This window comes from Argentina silus, assembly GCF_951799395.1.
Source record: "Argentina silus genome assembly, chromosome: 15".
In the NCBI taxonomy this organism is placed as follows: Eukaryota; Metazoa; Chordata; class Actinopteri; order Argentiniformes; family Argentinidae; genus Argentina; species Argentina silus.
Genome location: NC_139669.1, coordinates 4003429 through 4025237, shown reverse-complemented (window position 1 = coordinate 4025237; position 21809 = coordinate 4003429). Strand labels below are relative to the sequence as shown.

At 45.5% G+C, this 21809-nt stretch overlaps 1 protein-coding gene across 3 annotated transcripts in view; it reads right to left on the bottom strand.

Moving 5' to 3' along the window:
* LOC310816306 (ecto-NOX disulfide-thiol exchanger 2-like) overlaps window positions 1–21809 on the bottom strand; it is a 138612-nt gene that overhangs the window by 35984 nt on the left and 80819 nt on the right. For all 3 annotated transcript variants that reach the window (XM_083686437.1, XM_083686436.1, XM_083686438.1), the window contains one exon: window positions 6100–6231. In XM_083686437.1, the coding sequence (XP_083542563.1) occupies window positions 6100–6231 (132 nt within the window). The remainder of the gene's footprint in view (window positions 1–6099; window positions 6232–21809) is intronic.

Here is a 21809-nt window from a genome sequence, read left to right as displayed (position 1 = left end):
CCTGGAACGCGCTGAGAGAATCCTCAATCTGCTCCACTGTCCATGCATATGACTGCATCCATCAGAAACACCCTTCTCTACATCTCTATTGGACGTCTCCCTCTCCGTGATTGCATCGCCCATCTCCCTCTCTGTCTGTAGCATTCATCTCTATCAGAAATCTCTATGTCTCTATCTAAGGTCCCGCCCGTCTTCACTATGGGACATCACCCCCCTTTGTGTTCATCAGCCCACACAGCCAACAACGAGAGCTGAAGCGGAAGAGGACGCAGCAGAAGGAACCGGAGGGGAGTCGCGAGGGAGCCGTCCCCAGAGCCTGTTTATGCATTCACAGGGGCGTGTGTGTGCGCGCAGCAGGCTAAATTAATCCAGAGGGGAGTGTGTGTGTGTGTGTGTGTGTGTGGCAGGCTAAATGCAGTCCTAAGGCTGTGTGTGTGTCCCAGGCTCGCCAAAACGAGTTTGGTCTCTACACACATCTTCAGTTAGTCTCATTAGCAGCGCCGTCTGGAGGACTCTGGCCAATCGCAGCACTAATCAGAATCCAAACAAACCAATCAAGGACATCATCGCTGTGAAGAGAGCCAATCTAGTGCCAATAACAGAGCCTCGGGACGGCCCCGAGGCAACTACTGTCCTACTGTAACCGTCTGGCCACTATGGCCGTGCTGTAACCCTATAACCCCATGGCTACTGCACTGTCACAGTCACAGTGGGTTAAAGGCACCATGGCCAGTGCTGAAGTCCCTCTGGGCTATGTGCTATCACCAGGTGGCAGCAGGAATCTAAGACAAGTCAGCAGTATTGACTGCAGATGTCCTGTGTCATTACTCAAGCTATGGCCGGCTGAGCTGACAGAACTCTGAGTGAAGCAGGGCTACACGGAGCTTCAATAGGTGACATCCGCCCTAGTGAAGACTCTGAGGCCGCATGCCTTCAGAGTGGAGGCTCAGAAGCAGCCCTGTCCACAGTCGCCTTTAGCCTCCTTGAAGCTGTATGGCTACTGCATATTGGCTCTGTAACAGGCTGATGCAATGTCTCAGCAGAAGCCAGGGTAGCACCACAGAGGCAATGCATCAAACCAAATCTAGACTGTTGAGAAACGTGTATTGGATAATAAATGGATTCTTGGGAGGTCTCCAGTCTAAAAATAAGACAGAGAGAGCAAGGGGGGAAACCCTAGATCATTCCATATGGCTGCAATTATAGTTTAAAGTCTGTTTGCCTGATTCAGGTTTCTACAAGGCATGACAAACGCTACTGTAATGTAATGCTGCTGCCTCTCTCTCTCTGGGCCATTGAGAGCAGATGTTAACTCTACTCAGAGCCCTCTACTCTCCAACAGAGACAGGGGCCCAGAAAGTGTCTACGTGTGATTGGTGTATATGATTAGGCCAGTTTAAAATAAAGTGGCTGTGCCCTTCAGTGTTGTATACAGCCTGCACCTTGTTGAGTAGATCTAGAACTCTATGGCATGAACATAAACACCAGCTTTAGTCAATAAGACGGTAAGAGCCACTGGTGTATACACAACCTCTATCTGAATGGGCCAGATTCCATGTAAGGAAATGATGCTGTAATAACCTGAGACATGAAGCTGGCTTATTGAAGCCCTGTTCAAAGCCAGGCATGGTGACATGCCCTAGATGGAAGCACTGGACAAAGGCCTGTTTGTCCAGCTGTCTGGATAGTCAATGCCTGATCCACTTGACTTGGGTCTGGGTCGGCCTCTCCTTGGGCTCAGATATTCAACAGTAAAGTCAGTGAATCCTGGCTCAGAGAAGATTAAACACACACACAGTAATGTCATCTAAGAGGTCTGGCAGGGAGAGGCTGTGTTATTTGGGTTTGACTTATGACTCATGACACACACACACACACACGCACGCGCACACACACACACACACACACACACACACACACACACACACACACACACACACACACACACACACACACACACACACACACAGCCCCACTGATGTCAAGAAGGACAGGGAGCGACAAAGAACAATTTCCTCTTAGTCAGACGAAAAGCAAACAACAGATGAGAGGACGAAGGACATAGACGGAGAATCAATAGACAAGCCAGGTGGATTAGTTCAAAGCAAGCAGATCTAGTTACAAAGGCAAGCCTGTGTGTGGGCAGGTATGTGAATGTGTGCGTGTGCGTGTGCGTGGACTGTATGTATGTATGTGTGCTTTATGCATTTATGTGTTGCTGTGTGTGTGTCTCTAATGGACCATGAAAGCCTAGAAAAGCCATAATTTATTACTCCAGCTTCAACTATTAGAAGCACCAGCCTATGTGCAGTACCTCTGAAGAACCAAGAAGAACTCTGTGTGAGAGTAGCAGTGTGTTTATAAAGTCCTGAGCAGACTGTGGACCTCACGAGACGTCCCCCCCCAACCAGAGAAGGTTGGCCATTCTGAATTATAGATAGTTGACCACAGGGCAAGTTCAGTACTGAGTGTGTGGCTTTCCAGCAGAAATCTCATCTTGGAGTGAATTCAGATTCATCTACTATAAAGGGGCAGTTAGTGGTCAACCCTGGCCTGAGTGAACTTCTCCCTCCTCATAAATCACTAAATAGACCGCGAGAGAGGGGAGGTTTTCCATGTATCCCTCCTGGGTTTCAATAACAGTTTCTCCCCTCTGACTTTTCTGGTAAACAGGCTGGTGAGATGATATGGAGCTCCTCTGTGAGAACTCATTAGCCAGAGTCACCCATCCATTCAAAAACTACTCCTCCATCCTGCAGTGACTGGATTGACTATCACTACTTTGTTCTAAATAGCATCTGAATCAAGATGCGGAGGAAGAGACAGTGTGTGTTGGTGTACAGTAAGTGTGTGTATGTTGGTGTACTGTAAGTGTGTGTGTGTTGGTGTACTGTAAGTGTGTGTGTGTTGGTGTACTGTAAGTGTGTGCATGTTGGTGTACTGTAAGTGTGTGTGTGTGTGTGTTGGTGTACTGAAAGTGTGTGTGTATGTTGGTGTACTGTAAGTGTTTGTGTGTTTGTGTATTGTAAGTGTGTGTGTGTGTGTGTGTGTTGGTGTACTGTAAGTGTGTGTGTGTTTGGTGTACTGTAAGTGTTTGTGTCCTGTAAGTGTGTGTGTGTGTTGGTGTACTGTAAGTGTGTGTGTGTTTGGTGTACTGTAAGTGTGTGTGTGTGTTGGTGTACTGTAAGTGTGTGTGTGTAAGTGTGAGTGGAGCAGTATAAGAAATAGATTAACATTACTTCTCTTAATGTGTTTGTGAATGATAACACTGGAATCGCAGCAGTGGAGAGAAGTGACTGCATTGCGATTGCAGTAATGGAGATGTTGGATAATTTGGGCTGAGAGAGAAAGGGGGGGGCAGGGGGGGGGGCAGAGAGGGAGAGATGAAAGAGAGATGAGAGGAGAGCGGAGCACCTGTTTCTCCAGGTGATGAATGGGGAGGGGCACAGCTGTCTTACAGGCCCCCTCGCCCTGCATCCCTTCCTCTCTCCCTCCCAACAACACAGAGGCTTTCTGAAACCCTCCCTCCCACCACTCACAGCCCTACCTGAAACCCTCCCTCCCACCACTCACAGCCCTACCTGAAACACTCCCTCCCACCACTCACAGCCCTACCTGAAACACTCCCTCCCACCTCTCACAGCCCTACCTGAAACACTCCCTCCCACCTCTCACAGCCCTACCTGAAACACTCCCTCCCACCACTCACAGCCCTACCTGAAACACTCCCTCCCACCTCTCACAGCCCTACCTGAAACACTCCCTCCCACCTCTCACAGCCCTACCTGAAACCCTCCCTCCCACCACTCACAGCCCTACCTGAAACACTCTCCCACCACTCACAGCCCTACCTGAAACACTCCCTCCCTACCTGAAACACTCCCTCCCACCTCTCACAGCCCTACCTGCTGGCAATGATGGGCAACTGAACTCAAGTTTGCGTATGGGTGTGTGTGTGTGAGACAAGTGTGTGTGTGTGTGTGTGTGTGTGTGTGTGTGTGTGTGTGTGTGTGTGTGTGTGTGTGTGCGTGCGTGCGTCTGCATGTAGAAAGAGAGCTAGAAGGAAGATAAAATGTGGTGAAGGGGGGGTGAAGCGCCATGATTTGACACATGCTCACAAATCAGCTTTCCTCTCCATCACAGCGATGCAGCTCTACAACTATAACTCTACAACTATAACTACAACTATAACTCTACAACTATAACCTGCACAGCAACGTGTATCATTTGCACTTGAGCAGTGAGCTAGCCTAGCGAAGAGTAGAGAGTCTGCTAAGTCTGTGAGCAGCCCAGTCAATTGTGCAAATGAAATTCAATAGGAAAACCACAGTAGGTGGGAAGAGCCTCCTCGAAACCCACTTCATTTGAAATATGGACTCCTGCTGAAGCACCGTGACGCACATATTTCTGTAGCTCTGTTCACAACAATGCGCATTTAAAGAAGATAAAAGAGGTGGAAAGGAGGAAAGTTGCTCTAATAAGGGGAGAAAAAAGACACATGACAACATAAATCACCAGAGATGGAGGAGAGGAACAGAGAGACTGGGGCGGCAGGTAGCCTGGAGGTTAAAGAGGCCGGCCAGCAATCGGAAGGTTGCTGGTTCGATCCCCGCTCCAGGAGGGATCTGGATGTGAGTTGGTGACTGGAGGGTTGCTGGCAGCATATCCAGGTCCCTACCACTGCCGTTGTGCCCTTGAGCAAGGCACTTAACCCCAAATTGCTCCAGGGGCGCTGACTTGGCTGACCCTGTGCCCAGAGCCCAGCGCTCTGTTCTCCCTGGGGGGGTGTGCACGTGTGTTGTCTCGGAGGGGGGGTGTGCAGTGCGTGTGTGTTGTCTCGGGGGGGGTGTGTGCAAAAAGACCCATTCCAACAATTGATGTGAATTGATTGCATGGCAAATAAACAGACTTTCTGACTTTCTTTCTTTCTGACTAAACCTAATGTTAAAGTGATAAATGTCCCTCAAGCTTTTAATGATATTGAAAGAAATAATAAACACACAGAGCGTAGCGCCCATCAGCTAGCTTTAGGCCGATTGTGTTTCATTCATCTCACCTCTCAGTTCCAAACCATTAAACAAATGTTGGTCATCAGTCTAGAAGGACCTCTGGCCACCTCTCACTCACTCCACCCATCTCCCAAGGACGGACCAATGACACAACTCCATGATCCATCCCCCTGTGTGACACATGACACATGACTGTTGGCACAGCAACTGGGCTGACCGCCTCAAGCCAAGATGGCCGCTGCTGCTTTTCTCTCCTCTCTGCCCTTGTTCACTCTTACAGATCTGAGAAGAATCGTCCCTTCTGGCTGGGTATTGGGTTAAAGGCTGAATCTGCCCTATTTGGTTCATTAGAAGTGTAGCAGCATGCTTTTGGATGCATCACTTAGCTCAGAATCCTAATTTGAGGAACAGACGCACAACTCGGGAAAGTAAGAGTTTAATGCACATTCATCATGTTCAGGTTGGGCTCTAAGTGATGCAGCCAGAGCTTCTCCCACCTTGCTAATGACCCAAACCAGCAGCAGCAGCAGTGAGTCCAATCAGAGCCAAGGACTGAGCTGTGAGGATCTGCAGTCCTCACACTGATAATAGAGTCATAACTCCATCTCGCTGACTCAGCTCAGCCTGTCCATTCTAATACAGTCACAGAAAATGGCCGACGTAGGGCCAAGGCAAACAGGAGCAGGGCTGCAGGACTGACAGACTCCATCAACCAGTCTGCACTGCAGCAACACAGACAGAGACACCCCACCTTAAATACCGCAGCCACAGGCAGACAAACACTCCCCCATAGACACAGACAGACAGACAGACATAGACTAAGACTAAGACCGGGCCACAGACATTATTGGGCTTCACTGGGAATGTCAGGATGTTTGAGTCAAAGCCAGCAGGCAGACACCAAAACCTCTAAACAACCATGTCATAAACATGACACATAAACCACCAGACACATCTGACCTGACATCACCTGGCTAAAAGAGGAAACAATGGAACTGGTCAAGAGTGGACTGTTATGGTGAGTCATGTACAGAAGGAACTTTACAGAGTTAAATAGAAGATACAGATAAATAGAGAGAATCCTAAGTACCTGACATGAGGGGTTGTCCAGTCATGCCCATGGGAGCCATGCCCAGGTTGTTCATGGCTGTGGCCCAGGCGTTGGGGTCTGACATGGGCATCGTCATGGGGCTGGAGTCCATGGCCATGGTACGGATCCCTTCTGTTGAGAGAGAGAGAGAGAGAGAGCGAGAGAGAGACAGAGAAAAAGAGAGAGAAAAAGAGAGAAAAAAAGAGAGAGAAAAAGAGAGAGAAAGAAAAGATGAGTACTGTATGGTCTTAAATTACTTTATTAGATTTCCTCACATTTCCCCAATAATGGCCTCTATAGTCCTGTGAGGTGTTACCAAGGAGATGGAATTACCTTCTTTATTCATCTTTGGCAGTAGCAGACAGTTATTTTCTTCATTCCTCTGCTGTGTGCTCTCAGAGAGGGGAGAGGCCATGTGTGCACAGACCTGGTGTTTTATATTCTGTTCAGAGGTTCATCCATCAGCATTCCCCTCCTGGCTAACTTCCTAGTTCTTTGACCTCTGACCTCTACCAAGACTGGGCATCCTGATGATGCTGTTGCTATTCCCCATACTGACACTTACTCTCTTTGTCTGTCTGTCTCTCTCTCTCTCTCTCTCTCTCTCTCTCTCTCTCTCTCTCTCTCTCTCTCTCTCTCTCTCTCACACAGTCTCTCTCTCTCTCTCTCACACAGTCTCTCTCTCTCTCTCTCTCTCTCTCACAGTCTCTCTCACAGTCTCTCTCTCTCTCTCTCTCTCAGTCTCTCTCTCTCTCTCTCAGAATGAACAAGAGCACCTGCACCCAGAGATAAAATCCTAGAAAACTCTAGTGAATGAGCAACGCTGGTTTATATTTGACTGTCTCGCTGAATAATGCACATGAAAACAGGATTATAGTACTAAGCAAATAACAGGAACTGTAGGGCATTTGTCAGGCATTAAGGGCATTGAAAGGGCATTTCTGTCCAACTGCTGTAAACACACACAACCCAAGGCAGTATGGTCTTCTGCCAAGCGTAAGGTCTTATACAGCAAAGCAAACACATTCAGATCCCTACAAAAGCCCCAAGTAAAGTAAACAAGAACACACATCGCATCCAACACCAGCTCATTCTCCCCGTCCAAACTCCATTTCACAACCCTGAAGTGGTCTTTAATTCTCTCCTTTCTCTGACATCTCCCTCTGACAGAGCTATAAATTGCTCTCTCACCCCTGTGGCTGCTGGCTTGGCCACTAAACTGCACTCCTGCCTCACAATGCCTAAACAAACACTGGTGCTAATAAGCATGGTTGAAGGCAACACCTCACACCTCAGAGGTCTGTGTCAGTCACGTGTGTGTGTGTGGGTGTGTGTGTGTGTGGGTGTGTGTGTGTGTGTGAGAGAGAGACAGTCATTACAGTCCCATCTGTACTTGTTACCATGGCAAAGGCATCTGAACCCTTTCAATGTTGTTATGTTCTAATGCAAATGTCCCTCACAAGAGGCTCTGAGGCTGTTAACCAATTATACCTCCATTTGCTGTTCCACTGACTACAAAGGTGCTTCAACAGTTATATGACAGAGAGAGAAGGGGGGGGGGGCTGGCACAGTTATATGACAGAGAGAGAAGGGGGGGGGGCTGGCACAGTTATATGACAGAGAGAGAAGGGGGGGGGGGTTGGCACAGTTATATGACAGAGAGAGAAGGGGGGGGGGGGGGATGGTCAAACTGACCAGTCAAAACAAACAGGGCAGAGATGCCAATAAAAAAAAACCATAACAACATGAAACAGTGACACATCTACAGTTTGCAATGTGAGGTTTGTAAAAGAGCCTTGACCTTCAACATGATCCAGCTCTATCCACGGTGTTCAGCTTCTCACAGGACGATGGTGTTGTTTAAAGAGACCTTGTAACTGATCTTCAGGCCCACACGCAGTAGGGCTGAGGGGTTCCAGGGAGTGTTATCGTGCAGGGTCAAAGGATAGCCCTGCTGGGATCATGCCCTGTGTGATGATCAGGGTTCCCTCAAGGAGGAGGTGTCACAGTGCCTCTCCCTCCCTCCCTCCCTCCCTCCCTCCCTCCATCTATTTATCCCTCATCCCTCCCATGACACTTCTCTCTGGCCTTCAGGCTATACAGATTGACCTTGAGGTCAGAGTTCTGGCGCTGTTCCCCTCAGCTCCCTTCTACTCAATCATATCAACACAGAGCAGAGGGAGCGTGACTGAATAGTAAACAGTGGTGGAAAAATCAACAGAAGCCGGACGCCCGTGCGCTAAGCTAGCCCTGCCAGGCAGGAGACATTCGAGCCAGTGAAAACACACATCGGCCAGGAAAAAAGGGGCTATGTCAATACGCATTTAAGATTGAAACATGTGCTGTACTAGAACCTGGCAGGAACTAATACAATGTAAACATTTAAATCAATTCCTTAAAAAAACCCTAAAAAAAACATTTTCAGGTTTGGACAGGCACCTACAGTAGTGCATAGCCTAATGACAACTGAAATGTAGGTCATGAAAGCATAGAAAAAGGCATGACTTGAGGGAGTAGATAAAATACATTGATCGACACAAAGAATCCCTAAATAGGGCCCAACAGAGGGCTACAGAGAGGGACCCATCCTGCCTATGTACTGCTGGGGGAACCACAACCTCCCTGATCTCTCCGTGTCGCTGGGCTCTGATTGGTCCTTGAGCTGCAGTAAAGGCTCCCCCAGGGTGCTGATGGGAAATGAAGCCGTTTTAAGGCCCATGGTTGAAGACTTCCCAGCAGGCCAACAGTAGCTCAGGGACATTCAGTTTACAATGGGCAAGGTCTTAACAGCTAACAGACCTATTACTGACGTTCGCCTCACTGGCCTTCAGGCTATACAGATTGACCTTGAGGTCAGAGTTCTGGCGCTGTTCCCCGCAGCTCCCTTTTACTCAATCATATCAACACAGAGCAGAGGGAGCGTGTCTTACTGACTCTTAAGACAAGGCTCCAGGAATTCTCAGAGAGAGAGAGAGAGAGAGAGAGAGAGAGAGGCAGAGAGAGAGAGTGAGAGAGGCAGAGAGAGTCAGAGAGGAAGAGAAGAAGGGGGAAACGAAGGATGGAAAATAGCACGCCACTTAAGACTTGATTTATTTGGAGAAACATTTAGTATAATGATAGTTTGAGTTATAAATGATGAGAAATAATTATGAATTCTATGAACCTATAAATCACTATATGAATGCAAATGTCCTCCCTGAAGAGGAAATTGCATGGTGTGACGGTGCATTATCATCGCATGAATATATTTTTCTAGTCCACATATTTTAGAGAAAAAGTTACATCCATGACAACCAAATTACTCACAAATTACTGTTTTCTGGTTCTGCGTCCTTAGACTCTCTCCATGCATCAGGGTATTGGGGAAGACACCTGGCATTTTCCATGAGGAACAATCCACAGAGTCATTCTATGCATGAAACGTCCTTATGCATGAAAAACACACACCGGGCAGAATAAAATGCATGCATCGCGAAATTGCCTCGCAGGAGAGGATGGCTTTTTGACCTTAATCTAGTGGAGGCAGGTACAGTAGGTGTGTTCTGCTGTGTGGATCTGGATGTGTGTCAGCAGAGATTCCCTCCACCCGAGTCCTGGATCAGCACAACTCCTTAAGCACACAACCATGAACTGGGCAGCATCCCAACCAGGAAAACACGACTTTTCTGTATTTTATAACCTGTATCTCATAACCCACAACAAAACTGCAATAATGGGGGCAATCACAGTGTGCACCCACCCACACAGCCGTAGACCCACACATTTTTAATGATGTGTTTGTGCCCTTCTCCTCATTCCTTTGATCTCTTAATTATAATACAAATCTCAGGGCACTTATCGTTAGTGGCGGCGGTTGGCAAGCTCAGAGTGGTTGATAGCAGATCTGCTCATTTAGGATTAGGGCCAATGAAAGGGGAGTGAGACAGAGCTCACAGAAGCAGCCTGAAGACACAGGTCTCTGCGCACCAGGAAATCCCACAGCCTGGTCCTGCGAACAGGGCTTTCAGGGGGGTTATATCTCCCTCCTCTCCCTCAACAAACTACTGTAAGGCAGTGGGTAATGGGGTCGGATGTTATATACTATAGTAACATTCATGATGAACTGCAGAAAAACACGACTGAAATAAAACATTGATTTCTTCTAACATTTTAGGTTGCGCTTACATCAACAAAGATAAATCAAGAACATTGGCAACATTAGTTTTAAATGATCTAAAGAGGTCAACTTAATTTGTCTTTTTATCACACTTACTTAAAGACGTAAAGAAAGAACACAATGCTGCCAGGGACATTTTTCTGCCACATGAGAAATCTATCTAAATCCATAGTACAATAATCAAACATGTAGTTATCAAACTACAGTAAGACCAAACTGTTGTACTGGTCCCACATTGGGGTTGGATGTTAAACAGTAGCATTCATGATCAACTATTGTATATTATTTTTCCAAGCCTTTTAATCACATTTACTGTTGGTTTTTCAACCATATTTGAGATATCTTAATCCTTACAATAATCCAACATCACCCTGCTGCGACCGTTGTTTACATTTGAGCTGAACGAATCCTCCACAGATATTTATTCAGTCCACACAGGACAAATGACGCAGGTCTAGACTACGATGGCATAATCATGTTGACATGAATACACAGATCAAAATGGCTCAGTGCCTGATTAGCTTTCCTCATGATAATGTTGCTTTAATGAGATCAACATTTACTGTAATGGATGGAGTCTTTTTTGAAGAGCTGTGCAATTAAACGCTGCTCTGAAGTAAACGCTGATTCCACTCAATTGGCTCGAGCAAGCGTGTGAGTGAAATGCTATTTAAATGCTGCCTAAAGCGGCAAACTACTGTATTGGCCATCAGAGCTAACAAGGGGAATAGCTATATTCCAGTTTTGTCCAGTAACTCAGTCTTTCCATAGGTGCGTTTATCAGTGAAGCGTGCATCACCCTCTCAGGCCCATTGGTCCTCTCCAGGGGAAGAGCTTTGCTGAGGATGACTCCTCCAGCATTCGTCAGGGTGGCTTTGGAAAAATTCATCTAATGAAAGACACCATGCATCACTGTCAAAGCACCCAGGCTTGAATTATTCTTTTAGACAACCTTGAAGAGGGAGAGAAAAAGCATCCACACAATTTTGTCCTGAAAGTATTTTTTTGCCGAGGATTTCCCAGGGCAGAGTGCTTTTGGTAAACAACATTCATTTTCTCTCCCCATATCAGAGTCCATTTTCAGAGGTGTGCAGCCGGAGCACTTGTGTCGTGTCAATGTGGAGCAGCCTTTCCTGGAGCAGCAGGGCATTTCCTCTTGTTATCAGAGAGAGATGTGACAGACCAAGACACAGATATTACTGAGAGCAGAGAGAGAGATAGAGAGAAGATAGAGAGAGAGAGAGAGAGAGAGAAGATAGAGAGAGAAGATAGAGAGAGAGAGAGAGAGAAGATAGAGAGAGAGAGAGAGAGAGAGAGAGAGAGAGAGAGAGAGAGAAGATAGAGAGAGAGAGAGAGAGAGAGAGAAGATAGAGAGAGAGATAGAGAGAGAGAGAGAGAGAAGATAGAGAGAGAGAGAGAGAGAGAGAGAGAGAGAGAGAGAGAGAGAAGATAGAGAGAGAGAGAGAGAGAGAGAGAAGATAGAGAGAGAGATAGAGAGAGAGAGAGAGAGAAGATAGAGAGAGAGAGAGAGAGAGAGAGAGAGAAGATAGAGAGAGAAGATAGAGAGAGAGAGAGAGAGAGAAGAGAGAGAGAGAGAGAGAGAGAGAGAGAAGATAGAGAGAGAAGATAGAGAGAGAGAGAGAGAGAAGATAGAGAGAGAGAGAGAGAGAGAGAGAGAGAGAGAGAGAAAGAAGATAGAGGCAAGAGGAGAGGAAGGAGGAAGGAGTTGCTCCATCAAACAATCGGTCACAGAGCACTAGCCTTTACTCCTCAGACACCAGAGTACCGACATCAGAGAACATTCAATACGCGGTTTCTGATCAACATTAAACCGTCTCTTTGATACTCTTGAACCTGAACTTTGGGGGCGCTTAGTGGCGTAGCAGACTAATGTGCATACCACATAATCACAAGGTCCCTGGTTTGATTCCGATCCTCGACACATCTTGCATGTTGTGCCTCCTTCTCTCTCCCATCCTTCCTGTTAACCTCTACTGTCTCTACCCCAATAAAAGCAGAAATCTGTAAAACATCTTCAATTAATCCAACCATCGTTGATGAAACATAATTAGTGGTTGCCCTCCAGGGCACACATTCTTTCCCCTGCTCTCTCCTCTGACTGGCTGTAATAATGACTTTGGTGTTCCAGATCAGTGGCCCTGTGTCCCTGCTGCTGCTTGGCTCCTTGTGTTCGCAGACAGAGACGCCATGTGTTTGCGTGTGTCTGTGGGGTAAAGTGTCTCAGCCCTACGAGTGACGGGGACAACAGGGAAACAAACAGGGGGGCAGCAGTCGCTCTTAAATGGACCCAGTCGTTTGTGGTGAGAGTGACATGCGACTGTAGGGGTGTTATAGTGCCCTCCTCCTCACCACGTAGTGGCAGATGTAAATGAGCAGATTTAACATACCTGACAGTTATGGCCCACAGGGGGATTGGGAGGAGGAGTGATGAGCATATTGAGCCCTCCCCCACTACACCTTCATGGAAGATTAAATCTCAGAATACAATACATCAAGTAATACAGAAGAGTAATCTCATTCTGCTCAACTAAGAATAACGATGAAGACTTGATTTATTGTAACAGACCTGCCAATATGTCCCATCTCATTTTCAAGGAAAATTGGACAAGCAGAGAAGACAAGCATAGTCATTATGTTCGGAATGCGAACGAAAGAAACTAAAGTTCCTGTTGTTTTTTCATAAACAAAGTAAATAATTCCAGGGAAGTAGACAGTTGGGAAGGGATCTCACTCTCGCTATTAAAAATGACAAATTCAGGGAATGCTTGCTTTCATGTGAGGTAATCCAATGATGACTTTAACCCTCAAAGAAATGCTCATCCATTGTGCAGCGTGTCAGAACACGGCAGTGACAAGATGTGATGGATTCATCAGAGCCATCAGGCGATGGTATTCTGGTACAGTATGTACTGTATACAGCCAGTCCACACGATGTTCAGCTCTCCTGCAGAGCAAAGCTGCCAGACACAACAGGCCAGCAGGGACACCAGCTTTACCACAGAGGACAGAACACAGGCACGCCAACTCACACATACACACACTTGTCTCACACACATACACACACTTGTCTCACGCACACACACACACACACACACACACACACACACACACACACACACACACACACACACACACACACACACACACACACACACACACACACACACACAGAAATTGACAGAAATGGATCTGATGTAGTAATTAATGAACTGACCTTCAGTTGGGTCATCGTGGAAGATATGGCCAGTGTGGGAGCGATAACAGCTTTGAAGAGGCTTCTGAAGGTCACTGTGATTAGCACTGTGTTTCTCATTACCTCCATACATCAATGGATCCACATAAACATCAATACAACTGTCACTTCAGCCCAGCTCAGGGGCCACTTACTGTGGGACCGGGCCATTAATGATGCTGTAAATCTACAGCACCCACTCCTCAATCTCGCATATGCCCACACTTTGATGTGAAATATGATGGTCTAAGCAGCCAATCAACACCGTACCTTCTTCTCAGGCAGTCAAATGGTCAGACAGCAGCCCTGAGACGCACACACAGTTCATACTCAAACAGATTCCATATGAGCGATTCTTGTCTCAGTATCTGATGAGTCTGGCCTATAACAGCTCCTTGCATCAGAATCCACACTGACAGATGACTGTGTTGCTAGTTCATTAATGTACAAATGAGAGGGGTGGAGCCTGAGCTGGAGTTTCCTCCTGAATACTGGAGTTGTTTGCTCTCCCTCTGGTTCTCCCTGAACTCTCTTCCCCACATTCAATATCATTAATCAAAACAGCTTCATTAACAGGCCTTAATCACAACTCAGAGGAGAGGCCTTTGAAGAGGGAATGCCTTTGAATTAAACTTTAAATTCTTAGTTGAATTCCATTTAAAAGATGAAAAATATATACTGTAGTATGTACTACAGTGTCATTAAAATCACTGATCCTAACGTACATTTAAATCACATCATTTCAGCCTGCATCTCTTTAAGCATTTCATTTTGCATTCCTCTTCATTTGCCTTTCATGCTGCTGTTCCTCATCTTAACCCTCAATGTTATCATTCAACACCACCCAACATGATTACATGTAACCCAGATCAATCCAACAGCATTACCTAACATACACAGGCCAACTGTATATCACGAGTGTAACATGGGCCTTCCCCTCAGTGCACGAATCTGATCACAATTATTACCAGCAATATCACTGGCTCCTCCATGTACATTTGGTTTCCATTGGCAACGCTTATCACTTTACAGGTAGAGAGCAACTCAATGTCGGCAAAGTGGGTTTCATTTCCTTGTTCACTGCATGAAGGATTACCACAGTAAATTGAGGCAGATATCAACACATTCCAGCCTGTTACTGCTTCTGCAAATCCCATTGAGAGCGAGCGATGAGCTCGCAGGGACCGGTTTTTCCATTTATAACTCAAGGTGTTTCAATCACTTCAGGAAGTACCTTCCAATAAGGTTTATTAAACAGAAACAGAGCGTCTTTATCAAAACCATTCAACAGTTAAGTCAAACATGAACGGCACACAGAATACATAAGAAGGTCTCTCTATCAAGCAGAAAGGGGATTAACTGTCTGGGAAAGTGCTGGCTTTTACTGTTAACATTCATGTCGGATTCTAGTTTTGTTAACACATATTCACAGTAAGCAGACCATGTAGAGGAAGGGAATGATAACACTGACAAAATCTGATCCTAAAAAATATCAGGAATTCAAAGGCCTGATAAAACACTCCCTCTATTCTTATTCTTACACATCTCCACATCTCCACATCTTCTATTCCAAATAATAGGGGGGGGGGGGGGGGGTACAGAGGAGGTTTCACCACCAGTCAAAAGGTGGGTAGAATGAGATGAAGAGGGTTAGGACCACAGAGATAGAACAGTAAATCTATGTTCAATATCTATGGCCAGGAGATAAGAGTAAGATGAAGCCATCGACAGACACAGAGGTAGGCCTACACATACTGTGCATTTGGGGCTAGAGGTTCAGTTCAGCATGTCACTCCCAACGCTTTAGTAGTAACTCAGTAAGAATCATCAAATGGATTATATCACTGTATTGTCCTTCCCAATAATCTGAGAAGTTAACGTAGAATATCTCTCTGTCTCTCATATCAGAGAGGATTCTGGGAACCTGACTGCCTGCATTTCCAACAGTTAGACAAACCCGCCACCATGTCCAGCACTGTTTAACATTTAACACACAACCACTACACAGAAAAAGCCTTGTTTAGCAACAAGGGACACATCAATTGACTGTGCGTGTCACTGTGTTGCCTGGAGGAGAACTTGACATTCCCTTAGAGAAAAACAAGCACAAGAGTTTCTTTAATCTGTTCTCTTTTCTTTTGAAGTTGTAACTGTCAGAGCAACAGATCACAGCTGAAGAGGAGAAGGCTGATGCTCTCTCTCTTTGTTCTAGTTAAAGGGAATGACAGTATGAGTATTTGAAGCTCTTAATTACTTGTTATCTTGTACCAAAACAGGCAGGAGAACAACGCCTTTGATGGTGGCTGTTAATTGAAGAAACCCAGACTAAATGACTGTGTAGCTAAATAAATATGCGTAACAAAGAAGGGAAGGTACTGTTAAAATCATTGCAAAAACGAGACTTCAAAGCAAGACGGACGCTCTTGTAAATGTTTCCTATAATGCTGCGAGGAGCAGAACTAAAGGTCCTGTTTTCCAGTGAGGTCTCCAGACAATTGCCTGTTTAAGAGTGGCTATGCTGTTCACATGTTGCTTTTTTGTTACCAAGACAATAAGGAGTAGGTATAAATATAACCTATGGAAATCTCAGCACTAACAAACCAAAAGATGTGGGCACATTGAATGATCAAAGCTTCTTTCAGTTTTAAACAGCAAACCTCCAGCACTTGGAAGCTGGAATCAGATTTGAGTGTTGAACAGACACTACCAAATATATATGAAAATAGTTTGGTATATTTAAAAGATCTCTGACTGAAGGGGAGGTGAGGTGGGTTGTATATGAGTGATACGTGATGAAAGTGAATACAGATCAGTTGAGTTTGTTCCACCTGCCCTCACCGCTGCCCCTGCCTGCCTCTCTCTAGTCTACTGTGCAACTTTACAAAGTTTCATCACATATCGAGTGTCTGCCTCTCTGCTCTCCTCAGTCTTTCTGAGGAAAGACAGAAAAACTGGCATGAGAAATTAGACCCTGGCTGAGGTATTGATTCACCACAACACTAGAGACCATTTAAGAGCCATAGCAGGGGTATGAAGCATCTCTAAGTGTGTGTGGATATGCTGCATTACGGGATGTGTGTCCTGGGTGGGAACACAGTGGGTGGCCATGGCTTATTTCCCTGCATCCTACAGAGAGAACATACTAGATAAAAGCACAGCCATTAGATGGGCTTGATGGTGTATCGATATCTCTGTGCTTTAATGTGATGAGCAGATTTTTGTGATGAAGGTGCATCATCTCATAGCTAATGGCTCTTCTGTGCTCCATTAGCCAATAACAGAAGACCGCACTACTTTGTGGAAACAAATGAACACATTAGGCAGTCACCTCACGCTTGGACATGCACACAATCTGATTCCACTGCAGAACTGAGGACTCTCTTTACAGAGCAGAAGGACACACAGAGAGTGGTGATAGTTACAGAGAGAGAGAGAGAGAGAGAGAGAGAGAGAGAGAGAGAGAGAGAGAGAGAGAGGTGCTATCACTTAGTAGACATTACAGGGGACGACACTGATCTTGAGTAAAGACAATCTTGAGTAAAGACAATAAAGACAAACAACTCACCAATAAATCTCTTTATCAGCAGATTCAGTCAAATACACAAGAGACTTTATCCAGCCAGTGAAAACATCTGCTAAGACTAGAAGCATGGGGGCTGGAGCATGACAGAGTGGGACGTAACAAACATAATAGGTCTCATAGCTCAATAATTCCAGAACCATGTCCTCTGGTTCAGTCAGCGCAACATATAATGATGTGATATGATATGAGACTGAATGTTGAATTCATGTTGAATTCATGTTGAACAATCCAGAGTTTAATTGAATAATCTCTGCTCAAAATTCTTTGTGGTGCCTTTACTTAGTGGTATTCATTTGAAATAGTAGCCGCATTAATAATTCCAAGTAATTCATTATCAAAAGTATTTACATTTATATATATTTATTTATCCCCTAGATTTATTTATATTTGCTACAATTACCCTGCTGCTGCTGACAGGATCTTATCACCAGCAGCCAATTACAACAGAGGAATCTAATCACCAGCAGCCAATTAGATCACAGGGAGCTGTTGTGAGAAAATGTCAGCAGCTCAGTGACCTCCCACCTCTCTGATCTGGCCCCGCCCCTCCCTCCAGACAGCTCTAATGTCATGGTTACCGCTGGTGATGGAATGCTTTCATCGTGGAAAAGTTACCCTCTTCACAGTTAGCAACCAGACTCCACAACATTTATTCACTACCTACACTTGATGAAAAGGCTGAGGCTTCCCTGCTGTGTGTGTGTGTGTGTGTGTGTGTGTGTGTGTGTGTGTGTGTGTGTGTGTGTGTGTGTGTGTGTGTGTGTGTGTGTGTGTTCGAGCCTGCCAGCTAACACAGTATTAAACCTGAATCACCAGAGGAGGGAGCAGACAAGCATGGGGCGCGCCACACGTTTGCCTCTTGATAACACAGCTTTGCAGATTGATTATGGGAGAGGAGATACAGAGATTACTTTCTGCTTTGCTTATTCTCCTTGACGCGGATGGCATGAAGGATACCTTCCTCTTCCTAATGCTATCTGTCCATCAATATCCATGCAGGAGTCAATGCCAGGGCAGCTTTGCTACATTCTGGTTCCCATAACAACAGATGACCCCTGGAAGTGAACAGTTTATTCTACCAGAGCCTCTCGGTTCACCTTGGTGATGTCGCCTTGTTACCCAGGTCAGTGCAAAGTGAGGTAATGGGGTTCTTCTCTATTGACCACCATGTTGAAGACCAAGGTTGGTCAGAGAGAGAGAGAGAGAGAGAGAGAGAGGGAGAGAGAGAGAGAGAGAGAGAGAGAGAGAGAGAGAGAGAGAGAGAGAGAAAGAGAGAGAGAGAGAAAGAGAGAGAGAGAGAGAGAGAGAGAGAAAGAGAGAGAGAGAGAGAGAGAGAGAGAGAGAGAAAGAGAGAGAGAGAGAGAGAGTGACAGCCTACCCTTAGTGACACTCATTGAGCATGTGTCTGCCATGGCAGATGTGTGACAACATGGCTGTCCAGTGGCCGTCTGGGAGACCTGCTCAGGCCTGTCTGTCATCAGACCTGACAGAGACACAAGACAGACTGGCCTGACATGTAGGATGTATGTGATCTATGGCAGGCCACACCTCCATATAGGTTTCTAACATGGACAGATCCATCTTCATATAGTCCTCTACTGCCAGTTGACAGTCAGGGACAGGTCCTTCAATAGCCTACATAAGACCCTGTATATCTGAGGGATGGATGGGGAGATGAAGAGAGGCTTGGCTACTAATGGCCGTCTTGACAGGGTATCCAACCACTACAAGCTTAGTGGATCACCTTCTTATCATTTGGAAATATGATTTTATTCACGCATTGAGTCGTTTACCGATTAAAAACATTACGCCTCCTTTCTGAAATAGCTAAGGGGGGAAAAGGGGTAAGAGCGCAGAACCGGGGAATGTTAAAAAGGTTGCTAAAAACACCACTGTTGTGTTGATACAAACATCATTATACTAGAATACCCAGAGGCCTTCAGATAGACACTCACCGAACACTTCATTAGGAACACTATACTAATACTGGGTAGGGCCTCCCTTTATTAGGAACACTATACTAATACTGGGTAGGGCCTCCCTTTATTAGGAACACTATACTAATACTGGGTAGGGCCTCCCTTTGCTCTCAAAACAGCCTCAATTCTTCGTGGCATTGATTCCACAAGATATTGGAAACATTCCTTTGAGATTCTGGTCCATGATGTCATAATTGCATCACGCAATTCCTGCAGAATTTTCAGGTGCACTTTCAAGCTGTGAATCTCCCGTTCTACCACATCCCAAAAGGTGTTCTATTGGATTCAGATCCGGTGACTGGGAAGGCCACTGAAGAACACTGAACTCATTGTCATGTTCATGAAACCAGTTTGAAACGACTTTTGCTTAGTGACATGGTGCATTATCATGCTGGAAGTAGCCATTAGAAGATGGGTAAATTGTGGCCATGAAGGGATGCACATGGTCAGCAACAATACTCAAATAGGCTGTGGCATTCAAGCAATAATTCATTGGTATTAACAGGCCCAAAGTGTGCCAAGAAAACATTCCCCACACCATTACACCACCTCCACCATGAGAAGGTGTACAGGTGTTCCTAATAAAGTGTTAAATGAATGTATATAAACTGACACATCAAAGGCAGAGTGCTTGTTCTCACTGCAGAGCTGTAAATGTACACATCTAAGCATGAAACTAACAGCTTGGTGAACAACAATCTGTGCAATAACAGCTCATTCGGATAATTAAATTACCTTACATCCTACTGACAACAATTTGATTAAGAATGTGAAAATAAATAAGACTCAAATGTTCTTGTTCATAAACATACTCTGCTGTAATCCCACTGAGGACGTGGGTTTACAGCAGAGTAGACAGATATCTGTATTGATTTATACATTATTCCTTTTATGTCCAGTGTATCATTGTAATCTGTGACAACCATGTGGCCATTTCTGGCTCTAAACCCCTGAACGCTCAACCAGCTAAACTTCAAAACTGTTCCGTAGAACTTTCAAATGTGACATCACTGCTACTATGGTCATTTGTTGTCAGGACAACACTTGAGGATGACACAGTGCACATAATGGCAACTAGGAGCAGGAGCTCTTATGAAATATGAAACACTATCATCTTCTGCTCCTCCACCCATGCAGGGAATGATATAGGCTACCATGAGAGAGAGAGAGAGAGAGAGAGAGAGAGAGAGAGAGGGAGAGAGAGAGAGAGAAACAACACAAATCTGTAGGAGTGTAAGTCATTGTTTGAAAGGAGGTTTGCCAAGCAGATGATTACATTTTCCCAGTGTGATAGATATCTGTCCTTCTTATGTGTCAAGGAGAGATGGAGAGAGTGATATACTGAGGGAGCCAGATAGAGAGAGGGAGTGAAAGGGGGATATTTGTATTTAATCCATCAGGCTCCCAAAAACCCCTTGACAAAACCTGCCTCCATGGAGCCATTCTCTGTTTGTCTGAGCGGACGTCACCAAGGACCTGAAGATGGATGTTCTTGGAGGGCAGATAAGACTGTTGTCCTTAAATGGCTTCCAGCATCAACACCTTCCCTAGGAATAACCTTGACTTGATCATTCCTCTCCTGCATCAAAGACACTGGATACAGGAACAGTGTTGAGGCCCAATCATCTCAACTCCATTACTATACACTAACAAATCGATTGCAGAGTTACTAGCAATGAAGGGCATTGACGATTGCATCAGAGGGAGAGAGTGGTCTTGGAACCAGAGCTGGTTGCCAGACAACCGTACAGCAAAAGTACTGTGTCTGTGTAACAGATGGGGAAAGATGGGTGGAATGTAAAAGTCAACAGTACAGCAATTTTCAGCTGCAATCGTGACAGCAGCAGAGCTCCAAAAAGAATGTAAGAAATGTTTTAGAGAGGAGGAGGAGATGATATAATTTCCCCTCCCGTGCCATCCTTCCTGAATGGCTAATAGACGTCATGACTATGGTGAGACAGGCGGGCCTGGGCAGTTCATTGTGTATAGCATAGGTCTATCAAATGTGTGACTGTCTGAAGATTCACAATGGCAGCTTAAAGAGGCACAAGTTATTTTATATGCACCGTAGGCCTAGAGGGGTCCCCTATATCTTTGGTAATGGTAATGTATTGAAGTAATCTATGCAGTGAGTCAAGTACTGTAGATAATGTGCAATAGTGTCAAGTCTTTCTACTCAATATCACAGGGCGGGTCACTCAGGCCTGCTGCAGGGTTCGGTCTGCAGACAGACAGACACGCCCCTTTACTGTAGCACTGTGGGAGCTGGGAGAGGAGGACACAATCCCATCTCTGAGGCTTCAACACTGCATGGCTTGACTTGACACATGGCCTGACACAAGAGCAATCTGGAGCTAGGGCAACCAGGGAACAAGGCAGAGAGAGAGAGAGGGAGGGAGGGAGGCAGGGAGGGAGGGAAAGAACATTTGGGAAAATAGACAGGGAGCAGCTCTCGAGGTAAGGTAAAGGTATATAGACTGCGGCTTTCTCACATCCATCATGGTCAGGTGGACGAGTGTGAAGCTGAACAGACTCAAACTGCGTAATGCCGCAACTTAGATAATCAAGTCTTTTTTTGTTGTTGTTGCTTTTCCCTACTTTTCCAGGTCTTGAAATGGTCAATATTACTACCTATTACTATAATAACTCCCTCTGAAATCAATGATATCATATCACGCAATCAAAATCATACTGCAGAAAGTTGTGATGAGTATTTAAGGATCTCTCTGCCTCTCCTCT